General features: G+C 42.5%; 1 protein-coding gene and 1 pseudogene across 2 annotated transcripts; both read left to right on the forward strand.

Moving 5' to 3' along the window:
- The first annotated feature begins 186 nt into the window (after nt 1-186).
- On the forward strand, nt 187-16,044 carry kif15 (kinesin family member 15). Of its 2 annotated transcripts, none has more exons than XM_071327696.1 (35): nt 187-691; nt 925-967; nt 1,207-1,393; nt 1,518-1,594; nt 1,678-1,715; nt 1,812-1,909; nt 2,169-2,348; nt 2,489-2,698; nt 2,869-2,994; nt 3,095-3,217; nt 3,362-3,506; nt 3,662-3,750; nt 8,934-9,143; nt 9,316-9,493; nt 9,706-9,847; nt 10,038-10,179; nt 10,385-10,570; nt 10,676-10,804; nt 11,131-11,236; nt 11,507-11,672; nt 11,832-11,982; nt 12,132-12,217; nt 12,313-12,391; nt 12,592-12,678; nt 12,779-12,883; nt 13,002-13,124; nt 13,237-13,383; nt 13,532-13,627; nt 13,730-13,894; nt 14,016-14,119; nt 14,249-14,291; nt 14,406-14,443; nt 14,575-14,707; nt 15,054-15,185; nt 15,330-16,044. In XM_071327696.1, the coding sequence occupies exons 1-35, from the start codon at nt 673-675 to the stop codon at nt 15,375-15,377; spliced, it is 4,131 nt and encodes a 1,376-aa protein (XP_071183797.1). In that variant the 5' UTR covers nt 187-672; the 3' UTR covers nt 15,378-16,044. The 2 variants fall into 2 exon arrangements, with proteins under 2 accessions (XP_071183797.1, XP_071183795.1); XM_071327694.1 differs by having other exon boundaries at nt 189-691; nt 14,225-14,291.
- Nucleotides 16,045-23,558: 7,514 nt separating this feature from the next.
- Nucleotides 23,559-26,344, forward strand: part of LOC139531010 (ATP-dependent RNA helicase TDRD9-like) — a 43,509-nt pseudogene continuing 40,723 nt past the window's right edge.

Genomic DNA, 26,344 nt, shown 5'->3' on the forward strand with positions numbered 1-26,344 from the left:
TGAACGCCTCGATTTGGACCAATTAAATAAACAGAAAAAAATGAAATAGGGCGGAGCTGCTTACGAAATAGCCAATAGCGTTGCATGACTTTGAACCAAACCAGCGAACCAGCATCAAAGTGAAGTGCTGGTCTCGACCGAAAAAGAGTCCACATTGTATTATAGGAGAGTGTATTTTATTAAAATAGTATTTATGATAACTGTCTGTTCAGTAATGGAAAATTATATCTGCAGCTTCTGCTTTGGGAGAGGGAGATAATTATATACCAGATTAGTTGAAAATCTATGGTAACCTTTTCTATAGGCAAACCTGTAACGCCCAGTAATGGGTATACCACAAATCTTTGGTTGTACAGTATCACCACAGATAGAACAATGATAACATCTTTTGTTATTATATTATCTGGTGTATAATTTGTAGCTCGGTTTCTCGATGCTCTCAAAAATAAGAGGTTGATGTAAATCAGACTTCGTCCAGCTGACGGCGATAAACAATTCACTGATTCCATAAAATTCTTGAAAAAGGCACGAGCAGTCGATGGTCGAGTACATACCCGCCAAATTCGAATATGGATTTTAGTAAATGTAGCTAACACACTATCGCGGAGTTTTGCCATCAGTTATTGTGAATGGTTTGCTAGTAGCAAAGCTACTTGTCTGAAAAGATTCAACATGAATACGAAGGGAAAGGGTACGTCACCTAAACATTAATATTTGCAAGTGATTTAAAAAAATATATTTTGGCGTTTGTTGGCTACCTAGCTACTTCCGTTAATATTATTCGCGAGCTAACGTTACCTAGCATGCATTTGCTGTATGAAACTTAGACATCTGATTAAACTTGGGTTTCTGTTTAAAACAGTGTCTCTAGTTCCTTGATCAACCTTGACTAACTAGCTAACTGTATGTCTCCTCTGTTACCAGAATCTGTCGATTGCTCAATGCAGCATCAACAAATAACCCACAGGTAATGTGGCTTAATAATGCTTATTTCTCGCAAGAGCTGGCTATTGTCTTCAATTTAATAATACATACTCACTCTACACATACTGACACACGAGTTGCCCTGCCTCATTTGGTAACTTATACTGCCAGTACCTCTTGTTTGTCACGACAATTCCATAAGAAGTTGGCAAGAGAGCAGAAACTGGCACCGTCTGTTGGTAAAGTGTATTAACCCTTGAATGTTCGTTTTCTGTAATGTAGTGGTGATAGTGACTCGATCAAAGTGTTTGTGCGGGTGAGACCTCTGACCCAGGGGACTGGCCTGACCACTGATGGAGACCAAGGCCTCTGTCTCACAGTCACCTCTCCCAACACCATTCGCCTGCACTCCAAGCCGGAGCCACGGACATTCACCTATGACCATGTTGCTGACATGGACATCACTCAGGTCAGTGTTGGTGTTTAGATTATAGTTTAACTGTTGCTGTAACCTGGAGTAATTCACACATTGGTAGATAGAGGCTCAAATCAAACCAACTGAATTTTTCGTCCGTCTCCTCTCTGTGTAACAGGATTCTGTATTCTCCAGTGTGGCCAAGAACATTGTTGAGTCATGTATTAATGGATACAATGGCACCATTTTTGCCTAGTGAGTGATTTTTCTTATTGTTTTACAGTTCATTCATGTTTTATTAAGTGCTGTAATATCTCACAAATGTTTTCCTATTACAGCGGACAAACTGGCTCTGGAAAAACATTCACAATGCTTGGTGAGTGCTGCATTGAATTATTTTGTTTTGTTGCACAGACACCTTATTTTCTTTGCAGTGCCTCGGTACTAAATGTTGCCTGTTTTCTTTCCCTAGGTCCGTCTGATTTCGACAACTTTACTGATGACCAACGGGGGGTTATCCCTCGAAGTTTTGAGTACCTGTTTTTCCTTATCAACAGGGAGGTAGAAAGGGTGAGCAGAAAGTAACTGACATTGAAGTGATTTTGTTGTTTATCTGTTTTTTTTTCTCTGATTGAGGATTTAATATGCATTGTTTTTCCTGACAGTCTGAGAATGCCAAAAGCTTCCTGTGCAAATGCTCCTTCATTGAGATCTACAACGAGCAGATCTATGACCTGCTGGACAGCTAACTGACATTGAAGTGATTTTGTTGTTTATCTGTTTTTTTTTCTCTGATTGAGGATTTAATATGCATTGTTTTTCCTGACAGTCTGAGAATGCCAAAAGCTTCCTGTGCAAATGCTCCTTCATTGAGATCTACAACGAGCAGATCTATGACCTGCTGGACAGCGCCTCAGCCAGCCTGTTCCTCAGAGAGAACATCAAGAAGGGGGTGTTTGTGGAAGGGGCTGTAGAGAAGTTTGTCACTTCAGCTGCTGAAGCTTACCAGGTAGTAAATAATTCAATGTGATTGATTCAATGACTTGCTTTATACAATGCTTTGGTCATAGCATTAATTTATTGTGCAAGATTGATTTGACTGCCATTGAACTGTTTGCGTTTAGTTAACTTATCCTGCTTCCCTCGCAGGTGCTGTCGATGGGCTGGCGTAATCGGCGCGTGGCCTCTACCTCCATGAACAGAGAGTCCTCACGGTCCCATGCAGTCTTCACCATGACTCTGGAGTCCAAGGAGACTGCTAAGGAGGTGGTGAACATTCGCACATCCCAGCTGAACTTGGTGGACCTGGCAGGGTCGGAGAGGCAGAGAGACACACACACAGAGGGTTCCAGACTCAAGGTGATGCTCCAGGACTACTGTCCGCTGACTGAATGAACATTCACAACACTGCACACAACAAAGCCTTTAGAGGGCTACATTCCAACTTGTATGTGTTATTGTGTGCTGTGTACACTCATTTTGTTATATTGTTATCACTCCTGACATATACCCCCTATCTTCTCTTCCAGGAAGCCAGCAGCATCAACCGCTCCCTTATGTGCCTGGGTCAGGTGATCATGGCGCTGGTGGATGTGTCCAATGGGAAGAGCCGGCATATCTGCTATAGGGACTCCAAACTCACCTTCTTGCTTCGGGTAAAAGACACTTGTGTCTAATTCGATTAAAAAAATAAAAACAAAGCTCCTGCTTTCTTCATGTTCCTGATGTGTGCTAACAGAGAACCTTTTTCTGCAGGACTCTCTTGGAGGAAATGCTAAGACCTACATTATAGCCAATGTGCACCCAGGCTCTAAGTGCTTTGGGGAAACTCTATCCACCTTACAGTTTGCCCAGAGAGCCAAGTTGATCAAAAACAAGGTTAGTATGAAAAGTAAATTTTTTCACAATCAGTAATTAAATAGGCAAAACGTTTTCTCCATATAAAGTGCTACTGATTGTAATATATATTGTATATCTTGTAGTTTAGTGAGCATCTCCTCGTGATTTCTGGTGCTTTATCAGGCCATGATCAATGAAGACACGCAGGGGAATGTGAGGCAGCTTCAGACTGAGGTGAAAAAGCTGAAGGAGCAGCTAGCTCAGGCTCTCTCTGCCCAGACACACAGTGAGGGAGATGTGACCCCAGGAGGGCCCCAGATTCCCATTGGTAAGGTTACAATTCAGGTTCCCCTAAAAACATCTGACCTAGGCTTTGCCACACTGGCTCACTCTGGTTGATTCTTACATGTGTGTATACTGTCAATTTTCCCCTATAACATTCATTGTGGAAAGTGTTATTGTCTTTACACATTCTTCCCCCAGACCTCACTGAAGGTGGTCTTGATGCCTCATACAAGACACAGTTTTTAGAAGCTGTGCGTCTGTGGAAAAAGTGTGAAAACGACAAGCAGGTATAGCTTTCTGTACTTTGAAACAGCTGACATAAGTCTGTTATTTCTGAATTAGAGGTTGATCAATTAGGATTTTAATGCCAATACCGATTTATTGGAGGACCAAAAAAAGCCAATACCGATTAATCAGACGTTTTTTTAAAATTTGTGTATACATTTAAACTCAGTTTTTCATAATTCCTGACATTTAATCCTAGTAAATCCCTGTCTTAGGTCAGTTAGGATCACCACTTTATTTTAAGAATGTGAAATGTCAGAATAATAGTAGAGAGAATGATTTATTTCAGCTTTTATTTCTTTCATCACATTCCCAGTGGGTCAGAAGTTTACATACACTCAATTAGTATTTAGTAGCATTGCCTTTAAATTGTTTAACTTGGGTCAAATGTTTCGGATAGCCTTCCACAAGCTTCCCACAATAAGTTGGGTGAATTTTGGCCCATTCCTCCTGACAGAGCTGGTGTAACTGAGTCAGGTTTGTAGGCCTCCTTGCTCGCACACGCTTTTTCAGTTCTGCCCACAAATTTCTATAGGATTGAGGTCAAATCAAAGTTGATTTGTCACGTGTGCCGAATACGAATTCACCTTACAGTGAAATGCTTACTTACAGGCTCTAACCAATGGTGCAAAAAAGGTATTAGGTGAACAATAGGTAAGTAAAGAAATAACACAACAGTAAAAAGAGGCTATAAACAGTAGCGAGGCTATAAAAGTAGCGAGGCTACATACAGACACCGGTTAGTCAGGCTGATTGAGGTAGTATGTACATGTAGATATGGTTAAAGTGACTATGCATATATGATGAACAGAGAGTAGCAGTAGCGTAAAAGAGGGGTTGGTGGGTGGCGGGACACAATGCAGATAGCCCGGTTAGCCAATGTGCGGGAGCACTGGTTGGTCGGCCCAATTGAGGTAATATGTTCATGAATGTATAGTTCAAGTGACTATGCATATATGATAAACAGAGTAGCAGCAGTGTAAAAAGAGGGGTTGGGGCGGCACACAATGCAAATAGTCCGGGTAGTCATTTGATTACCTGTTAAGGAGTCTTATGGCTTGGGGGTAAAAACTGTTGAGAAGCCTTTTTGTCCTAGACTTGGCACTCCCGTACCGCTTGCCATATGGTAGTAGAGAGAACAGTCTATGACTAGGGTGGCTGGGGTCTTTGACAATTTTTAGGGCCTTCCTCTGACACCGCCTGTTGTAGAGGTTCTGGATGGCAGGCAGCTTAGCCCCAGTGATGTACTGGTAGTGCCTTGCGGTCGGAGGCAGAGCTATTGCCGTACCAGGCAGTAATGCAACTAGTCAGGATGCTCTCGATGTTGCAGCTGTAGAACCTTTTGCGGATCTCAGGACCCATGCCAAATCTTTTTAGTTTCCTGAGGGGGAATAAGCTTTGTTGTACCTTCTTCACGACTGTCTTGGTGTGTTTGGACCATTCTAGTTTGTTGTTGATGTGGACACCAAGTAACTTGAAGCTCTCAACCTGCTCCACTACAGCCCCGTCGATGAGAATGGGGGCGTGATCGGTCCTCCTTTTCCTGTAGTCCACAATCATCTCCTTAGTCTTGGTTACGTTGAGGGATAGGTTATTCTGGCACCACCCGGCCATGTCTCTGACCTCCTCCCTATAGGCTGTCTCGTCATTGTCGGTGATTAGGCCTACCACTGTTGTGTCGTATGCAAACTTAATGGTGTTGGAGTCGTGCCTGGCCATGCAGTCGTGGGTGAACAGGGATAACAGGAGGGGACTTAGAACGCACCCCTGGGGAGCTCCAGTGTTGAGGATCAGCATGGCAGATGTGTTGCTACCTACCCTCACCACCTGGGGGCGGCCCGTCAGGAAGTCCAGGATCCAGTTGCAGAGGGAGGTGTTTAGTCCCAGGATCCTTAGCTTAGTGATGAGCTTTGAGCGTACTATGGTGTTCAACGCTGATCTGTAGTCAATGAATAGCATTCTGACGTAGGTGTTCCTTTTGTCCAGGTGGGAAAGGGCAGTGTGGAGTGCAATAGAGATTGCATCATCTGTGGATCTGTTTGGGCGGTATGCAAATTGGAGTGAGTCTAGGGTTTCTGGGATAATGGTGTTGATGTGAGCCATTACCAACCTTTCAAAGCACTTCATGGCTACGGACGTGAGTGCTACGGGTTGGTAGTCATTTAGGCAGGTTACCTTTGTGTTCTTGGGCACAGGGACTATGGTGGTCTGCTTGAAATATGTTGGTATTACAGACTCAATCAGGGACATGTTGAAAATGTCGGTGAAGACACCTGCCAGTTGGTCAGCACATGCCCGGAGCACACGTCCTGGTAATCCGTCTGGCCCCGCAGCCTTGTGTATGTTGACCTGTTTAAAAGGTCTTACTCACGTCGGTTACGGAGAGCATGATCACACAGTCGTCCGGAACAGCTGATGCTCTCATGCATGCCTCGGTGTTCCTTGCCTCGAAGCGAGCATAGAAGTGATTTAGCTCGTCTGGTAGGCTCGTGTCACTGGGCAGCTCGCGGCTGTGCTTCCCTTTGTAGTCTGTAATAGTTTGCAAGCCCTGCCACATAAGACGAGCGTCGGAGCTTTATGATGGCCACTCCAATACCTTGACTTTGTTGTCCTTAAGCCATAACTTTGGAAGTATGCTTGGGGTCATTGTCCATTTGGAAGACCCATTTGCAACTAAGCTTTAACTTCCTGACTGATGTCTTGAGATGTTGTTTCAATATATTCACATACTTTTCCTGCCTCGTGATGCCATCTATTTTGTGAAGTGCACCAGTCCCTCCTGCAGCAAAGTACCCCCACAACATGATGCTGCCACCCCTGTGCTTCACGGTTGGTTTGGTGTTCTTTGGCTTGCAAGCCTCCCCCTTTTTCCTCCAAACATAACAATGGTCATTATGGCCAAACAGTTCTATTTTTGTTTCATCAGATCAGAGGACATTTCTCCAAAAAGTACAATCTTTGTCCCCATGTGCAGTTGCAAACCGTAGTCTGGCTTTTTATGGCGGTTTTGGAGCAGTGGCTTCTTCATTGCCGAGTGGCCTTTCAGGTTATGTCGATATAGGACCAGTTTTACTGTGGATATAAATACTTTTGGACCTGTTTCCTCGAGCATCTTCACAAGGGCCTTTTGCTGTTGTTCTGGGATTGATTTGCACTTTCGCACCAAAGTATGTTCATCTCTAGGAGACAGAAGGCGTCTCGTTCCTGAGCGGTATGACGGCTGTGTGGTCCCATGGTGTTTATACGCACTATTGTTTGTACAGATGAACGTGGTACCTTCAGGCGTTTGGAAATTGCTCCCAAGGATGAACCAGACTTGTGGAGGTCTACAATCTTTTTTTTTTTGAGGTCTTGGCTGATTTCTTTAAATTTTTCAATGATGTCAAGCAAAGAGGCACTGAGTTTGAAGGTAGGCCTTGAAATACATCCACAGGTACACCTCCAATTGACTCAAATTATGTCAATTAGCCTATCAGAAGCTTTTAAAGCCATGACATAATTTTCTGGAATTTTCCAAGCTGTTTGAAGGCAGTCAACTTAGTGTATGTAAACCTTTGACCAACTGGAATTGTGATACAGTGAATTATAAGTGAAATAATCTGTCTATTATCAATTGTTGGAAAAATTACTTGTCATGCACACAGTAGATGTCTTAACGGACTTGCCAAAACTATAGTTTGTGAACAAGAAATTTGTGGAGTGGTTGAAAAACGCGTTTTTAATGACTCCAACCTAAATGTATGTAAACTTCTGACTTCAAGTGTGTGTGTGTATATATGACATTTACAACAATACTGAATGAACAATGAACACTTTTATTTTAACTTAATATAATACATAAATCAAATCTATTTAGTCTCAAATAAATAATGAAATATGTTCAATTTGGTTTAAATAATGCAAAAACACAGTGTTGGAGAAGAAAGTAAAAGTGCAATATGTGCCATGTAAAAAAGCTAACGTTCAAGTTTCTTGCTCAGAACATGAGAACATATGAAGTTGGTGGTTCAATATTCCCAGTTAATAAGTTTTAAGTTGTAGTTATTATAGGAATTATGACGTGTCAACTATTTTCTATACCATTTGCATTTCATATACCTTTGACTATTGCATGTTCTAATAGGCACTTTACTATTGCCAGCCTAATCTCGGGAGTTGATAGGCTTGAAGTCATAAACAGCGCTGTGCTTCAAGCATTGCTAAGAGCTGCTGGAAAACGCAGTAAAGTGCTGTTTGAATGAATGCTTACAAGTGTGCTGCTGCCTACCACCGCTCAGTCAGACTGTTTTATCAAAGATGAAATCATATACTTCATTATAATAATCACACAGAAATACGAGCCTCTGTTCATATGGTCAAACCAAGAAACTATCATTTCGAAAACAAAACGTTTATTCTTTCAGTGAAATACGGAACCGTTCCGTATTTTATCGAACGGGTGGCAACCCTAAGTCTAAATATTGCTGTTACATTGCACGACCTTCAATGTTATGTCATAATTATGTAAAACTCTGGCAAATTAGTTCACAGTTTGCAACGAGCCAGGCAGCCCAAACTGTTGCATATACCCTGACTCTGCTTGCACTGAACGCAAGAGAAGTGGCACAATTTCCCTAGTTAATATTGCCTGCTAACATTAATTTATTTTAACTAAATATGCAGGTTAAAAAAATATATACTTCTGTGTATTGATTTTAAGAAAGGCATTGATGTTTATGGTTAGGGACATTTGTGCAAAGATTGTGCTTTTTTCGGCAATGCGCTTTTAAATCCTCACGCGTTTGGCGAAGTTGAAGTAGGCTGTGATTCGATGATAAATTAACAGGCAGGACAAGCTAGTTAACCTAGTAATATCATCAACCATGTGTAGTTAACTAGTGATTATGTGAAGATTGATTTGTTTTTTATAAGATCAGTTTAATGTTAGCTAAACTTACCTTGGCTCCTTGCAGCCACAATATCCTTTTGAAGCTGCACTCGGTAACAGGTGGTCAGCCTACCACGCAGTTTCCTCGTGGATTGCAATGTAATCGGCCATAATTGGTGTCCAAAAAGGCAGATTACCGATTGTTATGAAAACTTGAAATCGGCCATGCCGATTTAATAGGTCAACCTATAGTCTGAATATTGTTTGTTAGAGAGGGATGGTAGTTAATACACATACTGTACATCCTCCCCTCCTTAGATGCTGCTCCAGAAGGTGTCTCAGCTTGAGGAGGCCTGGTCCCAGAAGGAGAAGTTTATTCACTCCAACCGCATGATTCTCAAGTTTAGAGAGGAACACATCTCTCGCCTGGAGAAGAGCCTAAAGGGTGGCATGGGATTACTTTCTGACCCACAGAGCCAAGCCCTCGTCGACCAGCTCAAGGAGGAGATCAAGATCCTTCGAGACCAGGTACAATATGTTACCCCGTTAAAGTACTGTTGACCCCAATCTGAATCTGTGACATTTTTTTTCAACTCACACTTTCACAAAACACTTCAGAAAATGAACAACCACATGCACAACTCCTTAATTTGATTGAATTTGGCATTTGTGGCTACTTCTCATTCCCTCTGTCCTACAGATTGCGCATCACCCAAAGATGACCCGGTATGCAGCAGAGAACTACAGCCTCCGGGAGGAGAACCGGCAGCTCCGCTCTCTTGAGTCTGTGAGTAGAGCTGAGGGGGCTGCAGGCCAAGCTGCTGCAGAGCTAGAGGAGGAATTCCAGAGGGCTCTGGAGACTGAGTGGTCTGATGGAGGTAAGCACAGGAGATGCACAAGAGATGAAGGGACTGCACATCATTGTGAAAGTACCGCATTGTAGCGCTGTCAATTTTGCATTATGCTTATCAAGTGTGCTTGTAGTAATGTTTGTATTATGCTTATTATTCTTGTTGTGATTATACTAGTGATGTAATTAATCAAAGCATGCAAGGGTATTCAGTAAAGTGAATTTGACATTTCTCCACAGCTCAGCCGTCTTACTCCACTCCGGTAACTGCAGAAAACATCTCTGCCATATCCATGGCGAGGCTGAAGGCCCAGTTTCTCCAGAAACAGACAGAACTCACAGCCACCATCCAAGCCTTCGAAGAGTATAAGGAACTCACCAAGTAAGGAGGCTCTCTAGAGACATGCATGCTGTCATGATATTCAGTATGAACCCTTGACTTCATGGACAAAAACAAATTGTTGCATTAAATTGTAATTAGCTCTTGGAACTTGAAGTTTATTGGCACCATGTTTTTTGTTATAGGCCCATATTGTGCTTCAGAGGTTTAAGGATTGTTCCTTATGTTCCAGGAAACAGATGTCAGAGTTGGAATCAGAGAAGAGGTACCTGGATAAGTCCAACAAGCACCTGGAGAACATTCTGGAGGCCACAAAGGCTCACAAGAAACTGGAGGTTTCTCAGCTGAACAAGATCCACTTTGAAACTATCAAGGTGAGGGTATTTGCGTTATTTAGCAGCTCGCCGATGGCTCAATGCCCCTCGAGGGCTGTGCCTGAGCTACTATAGAGGGTCACGGGTTGGGGTACCTCTAGATCCAGGAGTTTGCTCAACCTTGGTTTAATTCTATGAAGATAGCCTATTAATGACTAATACTTTATTTCTCATGCTAATTTTATGTGACTGTTTTGTTCCCCAGATTCTCACCACCCCCACCAAGGCCTACAACCTGCGGACCCGCCTGGTGCCACTCTCCAGCCCCGACCATCTGAATGTGAACGGGAGAGGAGATGACGACGTGGATGACATCCAGAGTGAGCAGCCTCCACCAGCTATGACTGAGATGGCTTGTGAGGCGCTGACTGAGGAGCTGCAACAGGTCCAGGTATAGCACCCGGGCTTCATCAATTATAAGACAAATAACGTAATGTTATACTTGTCATTCTCTTGGTGGAATCTACAAATCTATTATTTCCCTTTTGCTTGGCAGGAGCAAGCCAGTCAGGTGCAGACTCTGCTGGACCAGGAGGAGCTGAAGAGCAGGAAGCTGCTGCAGCAGATTGTCAAGCTGGAGGAGCAGGTGACTGGGATGATAGAGGAGTTCAGCTGCAAGGATGAGGTAGGAAACTTCCGTTATGTTCTGGATATGTTATGTTAGTATTCTTATCTTTTATTATTTCTTATTGTTGCATTGTCGAGAAGGAACCTGCAAGTAAGAATTTCGTTGGATGGTGTATACCATGTGTATCCTGTACATTTGATTTAATTAAACTTGAAACTTGCATAACTATGTACAGATTAAGCTGAATACATTGCCTGAGGTGTTTCATTCCATGTGATATTCAAGCCCTGTCTTGAAGATAATAAAGTCATCCCTTGAGCTGTATTGGTTTACAGCTAATGACTATGACGCTATGGTAATGATTTCTTTATTTGTATGTCCAGCTGCTCTCCACTGAGCGAAGTGGCTGGAACAGAGAACAGCTGAGCCTGCAGGAGACTATCAGCAACCTGGAGCTGAACCTAAAGGCAGAGAGAAGGACCAGGGAGGGTAAGAACCAATCACACTCTTCACCTAGTTTATACTGAGTTACCCAGGGTTCTCTGGCGAAAGTAGTCGAAGACTGTATGCATCCACTATGGGCAGAACTGTAATACTCAAGTGTTACTAGTGTTGGTTAGTCTAAAGAAACCCCTTCTTCACCGCCCAGGCACCCACTGTTAAAACCATAATGTACCAATAATTGAGTAAGAGGACAGTAGGGTTTGTCTTTTTCCTGGGTATTATATGGTTATCAAAACGATCCATTCTCTTTTGTAGTTCTGAAGAGCGAGGTGCATGACCTGCGCCTGGTGCTTCAGTCCTCTGATAGGGAGCTGGCTGCTGTGAAGAAGGAGCTGTGTGAGGGCCAGAGTGAGCAGCATAAGGAGACGGCACACCTCTCTAGCAGCCTGATCAGCACTCAGCTACAGCTCCAAGAAGTCCAGTACGTATGCATGGCTACAGCTGTCTTGTTGTTTTGTGTGTGTGTGTGTGTCGGATGAGATTTACTCAGTTTGATGGAAATCCTGCGAACTCAATGTCACATAGTAGTTAGCAGACTCTCCATCTCTTCCCCCTCACATGTTTTCCCTCTCTCCCCCAGGCGGGAGTGGGAGCAGCTCCTAGAGCAGCAGCGGTCCCTGCAGGATGCCTTGGACCAGCTCCAGGCAGAGGCCAAGTTTGATGCAGACCAGTCCAGGCAGCAGCTAGAGGAGAAACGGCAGGAGGTCACAGCTCAGCAGGCCCAAATCACGGTCAGTCAGCATCTCTTTAAACCAACCAAGCACTGCTTATCTGTTAAGGACATTCAGAACACGTCTCTCATTTGTATTAAATTACAGTTAAACGTTTGAGGGTTTTGTGTGATTACTTTTTCTTGATGAATATGTTGCTTGCATTGTAGGAATTGACAAACGCTCTGCAGTCTGAAAGAGAACACACCAGTAATCTGACCTCCCAGTTGAAAGAGGATAAAGAGAGCACTTTAGAGTGAGTTGTATAAAGGATTGTTTTTGATTTGTGGATGATGAGACCTTCTTGAAGTGTATTTGAAATGTTGACATATTTGATTTGTTTCTCCCCAGAGAGCTTGTTCAGACAATGGAGCAGAATGCAGTGCTAAGGAAGAAAGTGTCTGAGCTGACTACACAAAGCCGACAACAGGTCTGTTTTTCATCGTTAGTGTTTAGTGTATACATGGTTGGTATTATAGTGCCCTAGAGTTGAGTATAAGTTTTATACTTTTTTCTTAGAAATTGCTATCACCAGTATGTTTCAGTTTAGTTGAACACTCTTTGACATATTGAATCTTAATCTCCAATCAACTGTAATTGACCCTCTCCGTTTGTATTTTACTTTGAAAGGCTTCTAATATGGAAAGCCTTGAACAAAATCTGACAACTGCCAATGGGACCATAACCAGTCTTGAGCAAAAGATTGAACAAGACAAAGTAAGTCCTGCCATAAGACCTGCCATTCATTTTAATTATTTTGGATTATAGCATGGATATGATACCTCTTATTTCAGAAGTCTCTTGTTGTGTTTAACAGGAGTTTGTGCTGGAGCTGATCAACCAGACCAGGGACCTCCGCAGTGAGCTGGGCGAAAAGGACCAGTGCCTCGCCATGCTGTCTGGAGATGTCAAGGACCTCACGGTACTGACTCAAGTCATTTGTTTATCTTTTAATTAATTATCATGTTTAACTTGTATACTTCTCAATTCTTACTGTATTTTATCAATGTGTTTAGTTTTGGCCTGTTTTGTTCTGATAGGTTAAGTACAGTGCTGCTTGCTCTGAGAGAGAGGAGATCAAGGAACACAACAACAGGATGCAAGCAGAGCTCCAGGACCTGAGAGAAGCAGCCGAAAGGAAGGTAGCTTCTAATCTGATAGAGGTAAGACTTGGAGTTAATTTTAAACAACAATATGGCCTCTTGAGCTTTGATACGACAACATGTGCCTGAATTCCATCATTATGACAATGTCTGGATGGATGTTTGTCCTCAGGTAGAGGTGCTTCAGGAGGAGGTGGTCTATGCCACTGAGGAGGTGGAGCGACTCACCAAGGTGTTAGACGAGCAGGCAGGTCTTCTCCAAGCTTCACAGGATCAGACTGCTCAGAAGGAGGCTATCATCCAAACTCTCCAGGAGAAGGTAACAGACCTATTTCTATACATATACAAAGAGCCACTGAAAATGAATCAAGGGCTACAGTAGCATGGAAAACGGTAGATTTGAGACCAGACCAAATAGATTAGATCTCTACTTTACTCATGGGATTTCCCTGCCTGCTTTTCACCAGTTAAAACAACAGCAAGAAGCGGTTGAGAGGACTGTCCGAGGCGAGAGTGCCAATCGTATTCCACAGTCATCCGTCACCCCTAAAGTGCTGCCACAGGTAACAGATACTTGTGTCTGATGGTTTTCCCTCCTGTATGCATTACCAGGAAGGAACTCTGTCTGATCAAGAGAGGGTTAGCTAATCTTATTGATTTCTCAGACACCTCACACCCCCCGGAGCTTCAACACTGATCTGAGCCAGGTGCTCGAGTGCCAGGAGAGGGAGCTGGAGAACCGACGCTCCTCCATGTTGACTATGGAAGTGCTCCTCACTGAGCTCAACTCTGAAAGGGCCGCCAAGAACGAGGAGATCCAGAGGCTCAAGGTGTTTTTTGTTGTTGTTTACGGCATGTCATGATGAATGCTAAACATCCAATCTTGAGACACTTATTTAACACATTGATATAACACATATGGCATCTAACAAGTCTGTTGATTTCCCACAGGGTCAGCTGAATGAGAAGGAAATAATGCGAATGGAGATCCAAGTTCTTCTTGACCAGTTCTACACCAAGCAGAACCAACTGGCTCAGAATGAAAACACAAATTGGTTAGTCCATTCAAAATCACTTATTTTCACCAATTAATTTTTGCAACCAAGTGTTATCAGACAGTTGATTTGTCAAGTGTCTGATGGATATATATTAATTGACAGTGATGTTTTAAATGAGGCCATTAGTCAGAATGTCTTGAGGGAGCTGCAGGAGGAGAGGCATGAAAAGGTGTGTATCAATCACTCAACTCTCCTGTTCACCTGAATGTAGTTTTTGTAAACAGAAAATGCCATTGTTTGCAGAAGGTGGTTTTTCATATTTCCTCATTCCTTTCATTTTCAGAGCACAGTAATACAGAGGCTCACTGAAGCTCGGGAAAGGTATGCAAATAGAATGTGTGAGAGAACAAAGTATGTTATGTGTAATCTGCATGTGTATGCAAATACACTTTCTCTAATATGCATTTGTTAAAGTTTGACATCTGTTTTTGTTTGTTTCTGTTTTTGATTAGACTGCAGAGTCAGGAATCCCTACTGGCCCAGTCTCAGACCTGTGTCCAGGAGCTGACTAACGAGCTGAGGAATCGCTGCCTGGAGCTCAGAGAGCTGAGCCGTAAGGAGCACGACAAGGAGAGACTGCTTCAGGTGAGAACGGCATCAGGGTCTGTAGGGGTTCTGGTTATTGTAATTTTGAATAGAAACAATTATTTTATTTGAGCAGGAAGATCAATTATGATCAAATTCTTATTTAAATAAATACATGTAATTTATATGGAATGCAGAAAATAGCAACTTGCACTAGTTGACAGGCTGGATCATTTTATGGAAGACATTGGTCTCCATGCTCCTCCAGACAGCAATGATATCAGGAGCTGTCCTAGTCCATGATTCGTTTTAGGAGGGTCCTTCTGTACTGAATCTAGCTAATGTATGGACATTGTTTTAGTGTGAAGGTGGGAAATGTCTGTATCTGCCCGACTGTCCCCTACAGGAAGTGGAGGTTCTTCGGAAGCAGGTTGACCACTTGTCTGAGGAGAACGGCAAGCTTGTGGGCCATAAGAACCATAAGCAGAGGATTGAGTACCTGGTTAAGCTAAAAAAGGAGAATACCAAACTTCAAGAGGTAATAATCATATTTAACATTTCATCACATGCCTGCATGGTGTACCATCAAGAAACTTGGCCTCGGCAGTGAAATACTGAGGGGTCATTTCACTGCATTAATAGACTATAATTAACCCAATTGTTATTTTATTTTTTATTCAAGGAAAATGAAAAACTCAGATCGGAAATGAGTGTGCGAGAAAATGCATGAAGCTTGGAGAGATTCTCATTGGCCACTCAACATTTCTTGTTGACTGCGAACATGTCCCCCAACATAACCTTTTCCCATTTTGAGTTGACTGATAACCATGCTATTGTATCATCACATAGGATAAACATGACCTGTTTCAAAAACTGTGATTCTCTCAAATGTATTTTAATATTTCTATATGAATATACTCCTATTTCTAAGGCTGGGCTGGCCAATACATTGTTTATTTTTACTGCAATATGTATAATTGAGGTAGGTATGCATCTCATCATGGGATACTAAGATCCAATATTTCCACTATACCTCTGCAGGCTAAAACATAGGCTACTTGTTCTCACCTGAAGCCAGTGTAGCCCCCTAGGCCACATTTAAATGAAGGCCATGCCACAGCGTCATCTGCATTCATATCTTACACTCGTTTATATGATATCATCCTTTGTATTGTAATTCTTTTGATATACATTTTGGTCTATATCGCCCAGCCCTAGTGTTTACCACAGTGGCTACCAGAGATGCCACAATAGGGTAGTCACATTGTTTAACAACTGATCTGCTGGATGAAATATATTTCAAAACTGTAAATAGATGTTCTCTGTAGTAGAATAATAAGTAATACGGGTGAATTTGCGATTTTGTCCACTTGATCATAAACAAAATATAGAATTTGTTTTTGTTACCATTATCTTGTCTGTTGGCGCAATGTGTGTCTTGTTTTACTTTTTCTACTAGTCTCATCTATGGCTTTAGAATAAGTGACAGGATCATCTTTGGACAGGGTGCAAATAATTTCCTGTTACTTTATGCTAAACTGTGTACTGCTTCTTTCTACCATTTCTACTATTCTACTTTTGAAATGACTCAAACTAAATCTAAACTGAAGAAATTATAATCCTCAGTATCTGAAATGAAAGCTAGATAGTCAGGGAGAATCAAATTCAACCTGGACTGAGGGTAGACGTACCAGGGTTGGGTAGGTTCATTTCTAAATGTAATCCACTACTAATTATGTCAAATTGGGTAAAAGTTAAATTACTGATTAAATATTAACGTAATCTGATTACATTCTGTTACTTTTAGATTAGCTTCTCTTTAAGAGGCATTAGAATAAGACAAATGTATGTTACCAATTGAATGACATCTATTGCAGGATAAATCAATGTTAATTACATAGCTGGCCATATTTGGATGTTACATTTTACTTTATGGGTTGGTTATATTGGCTTCTTCTAACCCATCACTTTCTACTACATATAATAATGATTAAATTATATCTTTACATTGAAAACTAAAGTCTATCAGAATTCCACTCATTGCAATAAATATTATACCCCTTGAACTTCAAGAATAGGACTTGGAAATATGGATGTATAGATTAGTCAAATTGTTTTACTTGAGAATGACTCCAACGAAGGACTTATTAGCCAGTCCTACTGTTTATGATTATGTTGTCATGGAGGACTGATTGGGCTCATTGATTCAAGTTGAAACATAAATGCTGCGCTCATGGAATGGCATGCTTTTTTTATTTCCTTGCCAGCGGGCTACAGTGTGCATAATTACCCACCGCAAATCTGCACGAAGACTAGGGTTGAGTTACTGTAAGTTTTGGGGAAGCTCCATATATATCTCATCTCTCTTCTGTGGTGCCCAGTGTGATTGTCACTTCTCTTGTGGTCCGGTCTGGTGTGTTCAGCAGAGAGGAAGAGCGAGATATATATTTTTTTGTATTTACTTCTGACTATGGCGTTTAATATAGACAAGTTCATTCGCTTTCCATCAGGGGAACTGTTAGAATTATGTACTAAAGAACATCTGTTGAAGATCGCTGAACACTACAAGGTTGAAATTAGGTTAATATTGAAGGCCAATCTGATGGAGAGTGGTATTCTTGAAGTTACCACAGGGGCAGCCTCTGAGGACTCACCGTCTCCCATAAGGTTACAATGGCCGCTCCATCTGTTAGTCCTAGTAGTCTTCTTTTTGAACAGCAGAAAGAACTGCTTCTGTTACAGCTAGAACATGCTTGTGAGAAGCTAGAGCATGATCGTGAGAAGCTAGAGCATGACCGTGCAAAATATGAAAAATAATTGCAATTTAAACAGGATTTGGAGCGTGCTGATCGGGTAAAGTATGAAAAGGAGTTGGAATTTAAACAGGATTTGGAGCGTGCTAAAAATCAAGCTGCAAAAGAGCGGCTAGAGCTGGTTAGGGAAGGAAAGCTCTCAGAGGAGAGTTTGCTCTGGGAAGGTGACCCAGATTTAGCCCGGGGTCGTTCCTCTTTTGGTCGTGCCCCGGACACATTTGATATTGTTGGGAACTTACGGTTGTTGCCTAAATTTAATGAGAAGGACCCTGAGACATTCTTTAGAGGTAAGGACCTAGTACCAGTGAAGATCCTGAGAGACACAGGTGCCTCTGAATCGTTTGTGTTAGAGTCTATGTTACCCTTCTCTGTTGAGAATGATTCAGGGAATAGTGTTCTAATTAGGGGAATAGGTTTGAACACTCTGTCAGTTCCATTGCATAAACTGATGTTGGATTGTGGACTGGTGAAAGGTGAGGTTGTTGTGGGGGTGCATCCTTCGTTGCCTATTGAGGGTGTTGACGTTATCCTTGGGAATAACTTGGCTGGTGAGCATGTCGTGTTTCCATCTCTAGTGGTTTCCGTTAAGCCGTCATTTGTAGGGATTCCTGAAGAGAGTGCGCAGAGTTTCCCAGAGGTGTTCTCTGTGTGTGCAGTGACGCGTTCTATGAGCCGTGGCGACCTGGTCACTGCGCCGGCTAACGAGAATGTCAAAGAAATCTGTCACTACGTTCCATGTTATCCCGTTATCTGTACCCCGCTCCGATCTAATCAAGGCGCAACGGGCTGACCCCACATTAGAAGAGTTGCGTGACCAAATTGTGCCTGTGGAATAGTTGGGAGATGTCGCCCATGGCTATTTTCTCCAAGAGGATGTCCTGATGAGAAAGTGGGTGTCTCATGGTAGTTGTTTTCTGGGGGAGGCGGTTAGTCAGGTTATTGTACCAAGCTTCGTGAGTTGGTGTTGACAACTTCCCACAACGACGTTGCTGGACATATGGGTGTGAGGAAAACCTACAATTGCATATTAAGACATTTCTTTTGGTCTAAGTTAAAGATGGATGTTTCTGAGTTCATCAAAACTTGTCACACCTGTCAATTAACTGGTAAACCTAATCAAGCTATTAAGCCGGTACCACTGTTTCCTATTCCTGTACTCAGCCAACCTTTTGAGTATCTGATTATTGACTGTGTTGGTCCTCTGCCTCGTTCTAAAAATGGTAGTAGTTACCTGTTCACTGTGATGTGTCAGACCACTAGGTTTCCTGCTGCCTATCCTCTCCGGTCTATCACGACTAAGTCTGTGCTAAAAGCTTTGACTCAGTTTCTCTCACTGTTTGGAATCCCTAAGGTCATTCAGAGCGATCAAGGATCTAATTTCACCTAATATAAGGACCAAACATAAACATAATCTGTTTGGTCAGGTTCTCGAAAAGCTCCATATTTAACACAATTTGTCTAGCGCCTATCACGCGCAAAGTCAAGGAGCGCTGGAACGTTTTCATCAAACATTTAAGTCTTTGTTGAGAGCTTATTGTACTGAGATGGATAAGGATTGGGAGGAGGGGTTGCCTTGGTTACTGTTAGCCGCTAGGGAGGTTTCACAGGAGAGCACAGGTTTCAGTCCAAATGACCTTGTGTTTGGACATAGGGTGTGTGGACTTCTATCTGTTCTCCAGGATGGCTGGAAGTCTCCCGAGCCCCCTCAGTCCCTGTTATCCTATGTGTGTGATTTCCAGCAACGCTTGTACGCCGCTGGTGAAATGGCTAAAGAGAAGCTATCATCTTCACAGGAGAGGATGAAGGGCATATTTAATCGGCGAACTGAGTTTCGTCACTTTAGTCCAGGTGACCAGGTTCTTGCTCTGCTGCCAATTGTTGGCTCTCCTTTACAAGCCAAGTTTCAAGATCCATATACGGTTGTGCGCCAGTGCACTGAGCAAAACTATCTAGTTGCCACTCCAGAACGGAGAAAAGCACACCAACTGTGCCATGTAAATTTGTTAAAACCCTATTATGCACGTTCCTCTGAGGCTGAACAGTGGGAATCTACAGAGGACGGTAAACCTGTTATTTCGCTGGGTTCTTGTCATGCTAGGTCTGTGCATGAGGAGGAAGATGTTCTTGGTACCAACGATTGCATACTGCAGGGTAGATTGAAAAATTCAGAGACACTGGATATTTTAGACAGCCTTCTCGCTCATCTACCTGTTGATGGGCGGAAAGAGATGGTTAGTCTGATTCGGAGATTTCCAGGTTTATTTTCTGATACACCTACACGTACAAACTTAATAGAACACGATATTGACGTTGGAGATGCTAACCCCATTCGTCAGCGATTCTAGAGTTTCTTCAGAGAAACTGCATTGTCTGGATGCTGAGGTCAGGTAGATGCTGAAGAGGGGCTTCTTCACTTGGGCTTCTCCCTGTATCTTGGTCAGTAAACCGGATGGGACAAACAGATTTTGTACGGACTACCGTAAGGTAAACAGTGTCACTAAGCCAGATTCATTTCCTCTTCCTCGGATGGAGGACTACGTTGATCAAGTCGGAGCAGCTAAGTTTGTGAGCAAATTTGACCTGCTAAAGGGATATTGGCAGGTGCCACTGATGAGTAGGGCACGTGAAATCTCTGCCTTTATTACACACTCTGGTCTGTACTCGTCATAGGCGGAAATCCCAGGGGGGATGGGGGGGACACGACCCCCCCCATCTTGGGAAAAATATGATTTGTCCCCCCCAATATATCACTGTAAACATAACTATGTAATTTCAATAATATTAATAATACGCAATGAAAGCACTTGTGCTGATTATAGACACTTAATAGCGCGTTTAAGTTTCAAAAGATTGCGACCTTTTATTTGTTATTTTATTTCACCTTTATTTAACCAGGTAGCAAAGATTATAGCAAACACACAGAAACGGAATTGGTGCTCGCTTTACAAATTCAGCTATTGTTGGAAGCCAGCCAATATGAAACAAACTATTAAAATTACAAAAGGTTGCAGCATGTGTGTAAATGTGTGTGTGTGCAGCTAGGCCAGCCAGCCAGGTAGAAAAATGGCAGAAAAAAGTAAGAAGACGGACATCAGAGTATTTGTCAGTACACCAAAACGCATAGTAAGAACTCTAGTAGCCTAATCTCAAAGACTAGTTGATAAAATGTTCATAAGAAAGAAGTGAAATGCTAATGGAAATGTTTCACAATGATGTCATTAGGCAGAGCAGGCAACAGATGGCACACAGACAGCAGAGCTGGGGACAGATATGCAGGGACAGATTGGCAGAGACAGGGAGTCTCAGGTAAGTTTGTTGAGTCTTTGTTTGGCAACATTATGAAAGGTTCTCAATTTTTTTGACTTGTAAAATAGGGACATAATTGGAAAATGCCATGGATACCCCCACTCTCAACTTAAACTGGTGACTAAACTAAGATTTGTTTACGGCAATGGTATTGCTGTTGTGATTAATTGTGTAGTTTTGGGTACCGGTAGTTAGGAGTACGGCAAACACCTTATTTATTTTCTAGGAGACAGACTGTGAGTCAGTTAGGGTGGTGAAAGGGAAAGAGCCAGGGAGAGAGACTTCAGAGGACAGTGTCACAGCCACGGCAGGACCAAGTGTCACCCTTGTTGCCAGCAGCACCAGTATAGGGGACAGTGGCACAGTATTGTCCAGTTACCACAGTGATGGCACAAAACCATATCAGCCACACCCACAATTTATAGAACCGCAAACTCTTGCCAACAGAGTGTTGACGTTTCAAGAGAGATGGTTTCGCGATTTCCCCTGGCTACATTATAATCCATCAATAAAAGGAGTGTTGTGTTTTCACTGTAGCCAAGGGTTTTCAAGCCAGCCATCTTTTGGCCAAAGAGCAGATGCTGCCTTCATTAGTGCAGGATTTAGGAACTGGAGAAAAGCCATTGAAAAATTCACAACACATCAAAACTGCCAAACCCACCACCACTTTGTAATTGTAACAGCACACCAGCTAAATCCAATCAGTGTCCAGTTATCCAGCGCATGGGGTAAACAGCAGGATGACGCAAGGCATTGCTTGATGAAAATTGTTAGTTCGGTGCGGCATGTAGTAAGACAGGGACAAGCCTTTAGAGGCCACACGGATGACAGTGGGAATTTATACCAGATTTTGAAACTTAGGGCAGAAGAGGATGATCCCATTTTACTGAAGTGGTTAACAGAGCGTACCACAATGTACACAGGCCCCAAAGCACAGAATGAAATTCTGAACATCATGGCCAATAGTCATTCGAGGCATTGCAGCTGAGATTAGGTCTCTTCCGATTGTACAATTTTCATTAATTGTTGATGGTACTCAAGATGTTTCTGGTGCTGAACAGGAGAATGTCTGTCTGCGTTATGTTGACCATGACCATGTCCCTCACAAGGAGTTTATTGGGCTATACAGGGTGTCGGAGACAACAGGCGAGGGCATTGCGAAAGTGGCAACTGATGTGTTGTTGAGGAAACCCGCAAACATATGCTCGGTTCTTTTGTTCAGTAGTGTGTATAGCAGTGGTTCTCAACCTTTTTGGGGTACTGGAACCCCTGCATATTTTGAGGCAAGGCAGGCAAGGTTTTGAGCGGTCCTCAGGGACCTCCACCCCCTCTATATTATATGTAAACTTACTGGAAACCTTGTGGTACTGACTACATTCATTACACTTTTTTATTTCACGGACCCCTTGCAATTAGTCCATGGACCCCTGTTTGAGAACCCCTGGTGTAATTGATATTTGTTCTTTTGTTTAGTAGTTTTCAGTACACTTACAAATTATTTATTTCATGGTATTTTATTTAAAATTGCATACTTTGTGCGACATACTTGTCCATAGCTGCTGTTTGAAGAGTTGAGACACTGACTGAAGGATATTTTGTTTGATTTATTTGGGTTTTTCATTGAAGTAGTTATTTTGCTTTTAGAACTGTACTTATTTTAAGCTTTTTGTTCTTGCAAAGATATTGTATTAGACTCAGGCCAGGTGCACATATTTAATGACTATATAAATGTATCAGAAAAAGTCAAATTAAAAGGTCAATTCAATACGGAGACCAACTTTGTGATGGTTCTCAATGGAGATTCTTTTAGATGTGATCACACCATGTTCATTGTATTTATGAAAACTACACCCATACAGTGTACAGTACCATTGTCACCTACTGACCTTTCTTGATATTGCTGGTTGTAAGTACGAATACCTGCATACATACTGGACTGGTAAGGAGCACTGCTATAACTATTATTAGTAGTAGAATTATAATGATTTAAACATTTGAACAAGTTGGGAAAACCCTTCAGTTAACTACTGTACCTATCAATTATCCAGTTGTAGGAATTATGGTTCCTCAAGATACATTTAACATATAACAACGTATGCTATGTGTTACAGCACTACTTTTGGTGTCCCCCTCAGGAATTGCTCTTGAGAAAATGTAATGTAATTGTCCCCTCCAAGGTTGATATCAGATTTTCGCCCCTGGTACTCGTATTCGGTTATGAGTTTCGGCCTGCGTAATGCACCTGCCACTTTTTAGCGACTTATGAACAGGGTTGTCTCCGGTCTGGCCGGGTGCACTGTTTATCTAGACCAGGGGTGGGCAAACTTTTTGACTCGCGGGCCACAATGGGTTCTAAAATTTGACAGAGGGGCCGGGCCAGGAGCATTTGGAGGGAGTGTTTGGGCCGGATATACTAAAGCATTAAATGTAGTGTGTGCAAACCTCATAGCACAGTAAGAACACTACAACCCAATTTATTAACTGTCTTTCAAATGTGAAAAATAGCCCTTATCAGTTAATAAATTTGTCTCAAGGAATATGCAAGATATGGCATTTACATACTATTTCGCAGATACCGGGATGAGGAAATGTAAATAGATTAAAATAACATACGCACTGTGATTTATCAAGATTGCGTCTGTTTTTAATAAGTTTCAATCGAAGGTGCAAAGTTAAAGAAATCAACATTTATTGAAAAATGGAATCACTTTCAACATTCAAAACATATTATTACACAACGAAATACTCAAGCTCAATAATATCTACTTGTGTTAAACTCCGCAAAATCATGGATGGATTGTCCTGACCGCGCGCTCTACAAACTCGCCACGGACGCCCTCGCCTTCACGCGCAAACAGTACACGTGTATCGTTGCCAAGCACACAGACATAGGCTGTATTAAATATCCTACCTGCAGCTGAAAATTTAAATTTAAATTAAGAGCGATGTGCGGCGTGTTAATAAAGCTACTGTACCGCTGCTGTGCGTAAATGTGTTCTTGTGTTGACTGCTTGCTAGCATAGTTTGCATGCTTCGTGGCAAAGTGACGGCTGATATTGTACTCTTTGAAAACCGCAACAGCTTCTTGGCATATCAGACATACAGCCGTTGATCGGACTTCAGTGAAGAAGTATTTTGTTGTCCACTCCTTATTAAACACTCGGCATTCGCTGTCCACTTTCCTTCTCTTTGGTCCGCTCATTTTCACAGAAGGGCTTAATGGTGACGTGAAACGAAGTGAAAATTAAAGTGAAATAAAGAGAAATACGCGCCACTCCAACAACGGTCAATGTGTTTTGAGTGCGCCATCTATTGGGGAAACGTGGGCATTGCAGGGAAAGGGGGAAAAAAGGAGGTTTTTACTATAATTTGGACAAGTTCGGCGGGCCGGATTAAAAAGCCTAACGGGCCGTATGTGGCCCGCGGGCCGTAGTTTGCCCATGTCTGATCTAGACGATGTAGTGATATATGCAGATACTTGGGAGGAACATCTGTCCCGTATTCAAGCCTTGTTCGACCGCCTAGCTGCAGGTCACCTAACGATCAATCTGGCTAAATGTGAGTTTGCTCAGGCGACCGTTACATACCTTGGAAAGGTGGTTGGGCAGGGTAAAGTGCGTCCTGTTTGGGCTAAGGTGGTAGCTATTGATGCTTTTCCACCACCAACTACTAAAAAGGAACTGATGCGTTTCTTGGGAATGATTGGCTATTACTGTAGTTTTTGTAGGAACTTCTCTACTGTGGTCGCTCCCTTGACAGATTTGCTGAAAGCTAAGGCTGTTTACGTATGGTCTTCTCGTTGTCAACAGGCTTTTGAAGATGCAAAGAGGTTGCTTACCTCAACTCCGGTGCTGGCTGCTCCTCGCGTGGATGCTAGTCATGTGGGGGCAGGTGCAGTTTTGCTGCAAGCAAATGTGTCTGGTGTTGAGATGCCTGTTAGTTTCTTTTCCAAAAAGTTTAACCATTATCAGTTGAACTACTGTCATTCAAAAAGAGGCGCTAGCACTCATATGGGCGCTACAACACTTCGAGGTGTATGTTGGGTTGGGAGTAGTACCTATTGTGGTCTACACCGACCATAACCCTCTCACCTTTTTGAGGTCCATGATGTGTCCTAATCAGAGGATAATGAGATGGTGTTTATTTTTTACAAGCATTCCATCTCGATGTGCAGCACATCCGGGGGACGGATAATGTCGTTGCTGATGCGCTCTCTCGTGTGCCCTGTTCCTGAATGTCCACGTGACTGACCACTGTTATTTTGTGTTTGGTATTGTCCTGTTCTGTCGCTCCTGTCTGTTCCCTTCTGGTCTCGTTTTCTTATTTCCTCTTAAAGGTTGCTGAGGTCTGGGCAGGACGAGGTTGGCCTGGGCAAGTGGAAGTGTGAACACTCATCAATTTGAGATGCAGAGGCTGGGTCAATTTTATTTGTGTGACTGGTAGGGTGTTCCGGGGTCCTTGTTGGTCACCGGTTTTTTTTTGGGGGGGGGGGGGGGGGTGACGACCCTCCCACTCTGTCTGCCGACTTCTTTCTCTTTGCTCTTGTTAACCTTAATAGGATGTCGGTGGGCGGAGCCGGGAGGGTCGTCAGCAAAATGGGACACCCCTGGGCTTGGGTGTGTCCCAGGATAAATGCACCTCTTCCGCGTTCATTGAGGAGACTCTCTCCATGCAGACACTGATAGATTTTGGTTTTGGCATTTTATTTGGCTGTTTTTGTTTGTTTGCGTTGGCACCTTTCAACACCCCTCCTTATCACCTTTATGCATGCAACCACTCACTTACACTACTGATTACACACACACCATTGTTAATTGTATTTAGTTTACTTTAGTTAATAAATATATTTTGTTATTCCTTATCTCCCTTTTTTGTTATGAACTTTGAGCCGGTTCGTGACATTATACTTGCGTACTATTGTTTGTACAGATGAACGTGGTACCTTCAGGCGTTTGGAAATTGCTCCCAAGGATGAACCAGACTTGTGGAAGTCTACAATTTTTTACCCTGAGGTCTTGGCTGATTTATTTAGATTTTTCAATGATGTCAAGCAAAGAGGCACTGTTTGAAGGTAGGCCTTGAAATACATCCACAGGTACACCTCCAATTGACTCAAATGATGTCATTTAGCCTATGACATAATTTTCTGGAATTCTTCAAGCTGTTTAAAGGCACAGTCAACTTAGTGTAAGTAAACTTCTGACCTACTGGAATTGTGATACAGAGATTTATAAGTGAAATAATCTGTCTGTAAACAATTGTTGGAAAAATTACTTGTGTCATGCACACAGTAGATGTCCTAACCAACTTGCCAAAACTATAGTTTGTTAACAAGAAATTTGTGGAGTGGTTGAAAAACGAGTTTTAATGACGCCAACCTAAGTGTATGTGAACTTCCGACTTCAACTCATCCCAGCCAAACCCGGATGACGCTGGGCCAATTGTGCGTCACCCTATGGGACTCCCAATCACAGCCGGATGTGATACATCCTGGATTCGAACTGGATTCGTAATTGTTTACAGACAGATTATTTCACTTATAATTCACTGTATCACAATTCCAGTTGGTCAGAAGTGT

The sequence above is a fragment of the Salvelinus alpinus genome, chromosome 9 (genome assembly GCF_045679555.1).
Source record: "Salvelinus alpinus chromosome 9, SLU_Salpinus.1, whole genome shotgun sequence".
Taxonomy (NCBI): domain Eukaryota; kingdom Metazoa; phylum Chordata; class Actinopteri; order Salmoniformes; family Salmonidae; genus Salvelinus; species Salvelinus alpinus.